This window comes from Saimiri boliviensis, chromosome 18 (assembly GCF_048565385.1).
Source record: "Saimiri boliviensis isolate mSaiBol1 chromosome 18, mSaiBol1.pri, whole genome shotgun sequence".
In the NCBI taxonomy this organism is placed as follows: domain Eukaryota; kingdom Metazoa; phylum Chordata; class Mammalia; order Primates; family Cebidae; genus Saimiri; species Saimiri boliviensis.
The window spans coordinates 14,793,069-14,798,708 of record NC_133466.1 but is presented as its reverse complement, the minus strand read 5'-3'; the positions used below and the strand labels follow the sequence as shown (position 1 = coordinate 14,798,708).

The following is a 5,640-nucleotide window of genomic DNA, read 5'->3' as shown; positions in this document are numbered from 1 at the left end:
CTATATGCAGTTGCTGAAACAGAGAATAAAAGCTGCATTCTGGTAAATTTAGAGTGTTGATTGGGATTTGGAATGGGAGGGGGTGGACGTTTCCTGAGTGGTAATGACATGATATCAACTCAGGAGTTATGAGTTTCTCATGATAAAATAATAAAGCTTTCTTGTCTTGACTATCAGCTAGAAATGGCACGTTGTATATAACAGCAGGGACAATTGTGGTATCAGTTCAAAGTCCCCACAATTGAGTTTCACCATTTTTTGTAAGCACTTTATTATACTGCTATTTGTGATCAATCTATCATTGAGTTATTTTTTAAATCTCCATGTTTACTAGTTTTGGTAGACAGAATAATGGCTCCTAAAAGACACTCAAGTTCTAAATTCTGGAATTTGTGAAAATGTTCCTTCATATGGCAAAGAGGAATTAAAGTTACAGATGAGATTAAGCTTGCTAATCAGATGATCTTAAAATAGAGAGAGTATCTTGGATTACCCAGGTGGACTCAATGTAATTAAAAGTATAAAGTGGAAGGTAAAGGCAGAAAAGTAGGTCTAAGTGATGCACTATGAGAATGATTGCACTCACCACCACTGCTGTCATTGGCGACAGAGGAATGGGGCCATGAACTGAGAAATGTAGGTGGCATCTACAACATCCATCTCCAAAATTTTTGGTACCAGGGATAGGTTTTCTGAAAGAATTTTTCCACAGATTGGAGGAGGGGAGAGGAATGGTTTCAGGATGATTCCAGCATGTTACATTTATTGTGGACTTATGTTGGAATATATAATGGAATAACAATACAACTCACCATAATGTAGAATCAGTAGGAGACCAGGCTTGGGCTTGCTTTTCTGCAGCTAGGTGGTCCCATCTCTCAGAAGATGAAAGACAAATCATCAGGCATTAGATTCTCATAAGGAACATGCAACCTAGATCTCTCGTGTGTGGTGTTCACAACAGGGTTTGTGCTTCGATAAGAATCTAATGCTGCCACTGATCTGACAGGAGGTGGAGCTCAGGCAGTAATGATTACTCAACCGCCGATCACCTCCTGCTGTGCTGTGTGGTTCCTAACAGGCCATGGATCAGTACCAATCTGTGGCCCAGAGGTTGAGGACCCCTGCTCTAGAATCTGTAAAAAAGCAAGGAAATAGATTCTACCTTACAGCCTCTGGAAAGAAACTCAACCCTGTGAGGCCATCAGATCCATCAGATTTTGACCTATAGAATTAAAGGATAATAAATTTGTATTGCTTGAAACTCTAAATGTAATCTAATTTGGTATGGCAGTAATAGGAAACCAAGATTAGAGTGTATTCCTGAAAGCCAGAAAACGATTCTTGCATCTGCAATTTGGAGACAATGGCAGAGGAGACCTCAGCCTGGCCAAGAAGCTATAGCTGCTCCTCATTAAACCCTTGCCATTGCCTATGTTTTGAGGGAATAGGCTTGATCATTTCTCCTGGGTAACTACTATGAGCATGGGACTAACTAGGATCGTTAAAATTAAAAAAATCAATGAAGTCATGAAAAGGACTGAGTTTATAGCGGATTTTACAATTTATCATTTTAATTTGTGTAACTCAATCACTGATAATTTTCCCACACATTTTTTAATAGTTCCTGATTTCTTTCCTCTACCTATGTAAGGACCATCACTATTTCCTAAACATGATGGAGGAGAAGGAGGAGGGAGAAGAAGACGAAAACAGGGAGCAAATGAGGAACGTGAGGAGATAAGACAAAATGTCACAGCTGGATAGATCCAATAACAATTTTAGATCTAATAAAATAAACTGGATGAAATAAAGTAGTTCTATTCACAGTTCTACAATAACTTGCTGAGTAACATTTAAAAATTCTATCTAATTCTACTGTTTCAATTTCCACCTCTGTAGAATAAGGATGCTGAATTTGATGAACTCTACAGCTCCTTTTATATTCATGTTCTATTGTATGAGCAGTAAAAGAGGGAGTAAAGAGAACATGATGAGGTGACTGTGATATACTTAGAAGACTTTTTGCCAAGTGTCTAATACTCTGCTTTCTATTTCTAATTTTGGAGAATCTTTGAAGACCTTATAAAATAAAGGACAGGAAAATATTTGAACATTGCTTGTTTTACATAAATATTATGTCTTCCTTTACTACCGTATTGTCTTAGTGTCTTACTTTTTATAACACTTGGGTGGAAGAGAGCAGAACAGTATAAGTATGGCCTATCCAATTTTATTAAAAGATACAAACAAAACAATCATTCTTGATGATAGTAAGAGCTTTGGAGTTTTCAATTAGATTCACTTTGTATGTTGGCAAAGAACTCAGGTACTACTAACACCTTCTAAGTCTACTGCCTTCCCATTGAAGTTTTTTTGCCTACCTTTGTAAACAAATGGAGATCATTCGAGCAGATTGAAAATAGTAATTGGGGTACTGGGATTTAGCTAATTAAAAAGAAGTGATGCTCCTGAGCTGTCACTGCCTGAAGCTCATAGGTACTCTTTTTTAAACGTTTACATCCATGTGTTAGTCTTCCATTTTAATATACTTCATGAACAGGCCTAGTCATATAAGAAAATTTTTTTTCCAAGTGTATACTTCAAACTTTTCTCATACATTCTCTTCTTAGCAATACATGACATATTCATGGAGTGAACAAAAATATTCAGTGCTCTTTATACTATCTTAGTAACTTACTTTTTATAACACTTTGAGGTTAGAGAGCAGAACAATATAAATACAGCCTATCCAATTTTATTTCAAGATACAATATAATCATTTTTTATGACAGTAAAGACTATCATAAAAAATGATAGCAAAGGCTATCTTAACTATCCTAACAAGAATACTTAAGAGAAAGTCTACCCTTGGAAACTCTGAGAATCCAGGAAACTCCTGCTTACAGAGGAGGAAACTAAAGCCCAACCAAAATTAGAGCAGAGACCCCATAATCTGGGCAATGCAAAGCCCATTACCTGAAGCAATGGCAGCGCACATCCTAGTAAAGGCTTTACTAATTAATAACAATATTTAATAGCACATTTGGATAGAAGAATGAAGAGTTTATTAAAATAAAATCCTTTTCACTTCCTATCGCTTTTGGAAAGAAATGCAAAAACTATACATTGTATCTATAATGCAGTTTGGATCATTTACTGATACTGTTGTTTGACAGAACTAACAAAAAAAGCCAGTTTTGAAGGCTGGAAAGTAAAGTAGACCAGGTGATCAATAATATTAGAATATTTCTCAAAGGAGGAAATTAATAGATGACATTTCTACAGAATATGCATTTCTCAAATGAGTTTGACCAGTCAACACATTAGTCAGTAGAAACCAGATCTACAGAATGGTTGTCAACAGATGAATGGAACCACCTCCTAGACAGAAAATAAATCAGCTGGCAGAATCCGGATCCATTAACTCTGGGAAGGGAAGGCATGGATTCCATAATTCAGAGTCCTGAAGCCATTGGATCCATAGCTCAGTGAGGAGCAGCTCCTCGATCCATTGCTATGGGAACAGCAGCTACTGGATCCAAAACCCAGAGACTTAGACTGCACAGTCGAGCAAGAATTGCAGAGCATGGGGGTCCTGAGGTAGCAGCAGAAGGTCTGGCAGGGGCTGGACTTCACACATGAGGTCTGGCAGCTGGTGGGGTCCCAGTAAGTCTCCTCACATGCCCTGTAGAGACAGGAACCCAGCTGAGAGGTCCTGGGAGAGCAGAGGTCAGTGCTATAGACCAGGTTGCTGGGGTAGGAAGAGCCACAGGAGGAGCCTGGGTAGGGCAGGTAGCCCCCACAGGAGTGGGAGGAGAAGTTTCTAGAGCAGCAGTTGAAGGACATGTTGATGGGAGATGTGAGTTCAGCTGAGTGTACCTAAGAAGATTCTGAGTTTGAATGTCGCATCCTGGACAGGACCATCTATATCCTCTTAGCAACAGGTGTGGTGCACAGCAGAGTCATCCTTGACATTTTTGTGTTCCCTCATTTACGTAGGTGTAACTCAGCATTCTTGTCTGTAATTGCATTTGAATAGTTTTCCATATATTGTATTTATGGGTGCTATAATTTTGGTGTTATAGCAGGAAGCCAATGAATTGCACTTGTGTCAGAAATGCTATGACTGTTCCACGTTCATGCTTATTTTATTGTGTCTAGCAAAGTACCTCCTTTTCCTCCTAGCATAATTTTCATGTGTCTTATTATTGACTCTTCTGGACAAATACTTTTGCTAAACAGTGAGAAATAAGATAAAGTTACATGTTTTGTTTTGTTTTGTTTTGTTTTGTTTTGTTTTGTTTTGTTTGGTCAATAGAGTGGAGACATAACTTTGTCCTTAATTCGAAAGCTGTTTAAAACTAAACCTATTTGTCACCATGCTTTCTCATTCTATAAAATATTTGTTAATCTTTTACATACTATTACCCACTGTATCTCACATCCAGTGTAGACAGAAAACTATGAGCCAAGACAAATTGAATAACATTGATACCTATGACCGGAAGGAAACCTGGACAATTATTTGGAGACTTGGTGACAGCAAGGGATGGAACTGAGACAATCACAAGTGAAAACCAATTTGGAGTCTTACGAAGAGAAACAAAGTGGTAAATAAACACCACTGAAATGTGAGAAAAAAAAATGAATTTTAGATTCAGTGACTCTAATATGAGGCCCGTGGTCCTAACAGATTCTCATTCATTTGTGTAGCAGCCTGGAGAATTCACATCTCTGATCTTAAATTACAGGAGTCTCAAATAGCCAATGGCCCTACCTGCTGTGTTCTAAAAGTTAACACTGCATTTTTGGTGAAGTCTTGCTTTCTACGAGCTGCTCCCAGGCAAAGACTGAGCACAGAGGAGCTATAGAGATTCCTGGGAGATACCTGACGGCCAGGTTTGACTCAGGGTTTCCTCAATGGCCTTAAAGAACTACAGTCCCCTGCATATGTCTCAAGCATTTCTATCTCTTTCTCCTTCACTTGGGTCAGAGCTATGTTCAAATCTTACATTTCTCCCAACCTTCTCTCAGGGGAGATTCTGGAAAAAGAAGAAATGCCGAAAGCCTGAAAATACTGAATCTTGTTTATACTTTTTAGCAAGTGATACTGTTTGGATTTGTGTCCCTGCCCAAATCTCAGGTAATTGTAATCCCCAATGTTGGGCAAGGCCTGGCAGGAGGTGATTAATCATGGGGTGGATTTCCCCCTTGCTGTCATTGTGATAGTGAGTGAGTTTCATGAGAAATGTGTAGTACTTCCCCCTTCGTGCTCTTCCTTCTGCTCCAGCCATGTAGGACTGCCTGCTTCCCCTTCATTTTCTGCCATGATTGTAAGTTTCCTGAGGCCTCTCAGCCATGCTTCCTGTACAGCCTGAAGAACTGTGAGACAATTAAATCTCTTTTCTTTATAAATTAAACAGTTACAGGTAGTTCTTTATAGAAGTGTGAGAATGGACTAATACAAAAAGTAAATCGATTTTTTGATGGATAGCAAAGAATTTAAACTGGCCATTTTATCTTAAGTGTGCCAATCAGGGTAAACAAAAAAAATTCAGTTGTTCAATGATTTAGAGAAATAATGAAATAAAACTTCTGAGTTCAGTTTTGGAGCTTATGTTCAGACTGTCTCCAGGT

General features: G+C 38.4%; 1 protein-coding gene across 1 annotated transcript; it reads right to left on the bottom strand.

Annotated features, from left to right (window-relative positions):
• Positions 1–3,423: 3,423 nt before the first annotated feature.
• KRTAP13-3 (keratin associated protein 13-3) lies at positions 3,424–3,912 on the bottom strand. The gene has a single exon (XM_010338334.3). The coding sequence runs from the start codon at positions 3,847–3,849 to the stop codon at positions 3,424–3,426; it is 426 nt and encodes a 141-aa protein (XP_010336636.2). The 5' UTR covers positions 3,850–3,912.
• Positions 3,913–5,640: the final 1,728 nt, after the last annotated feature.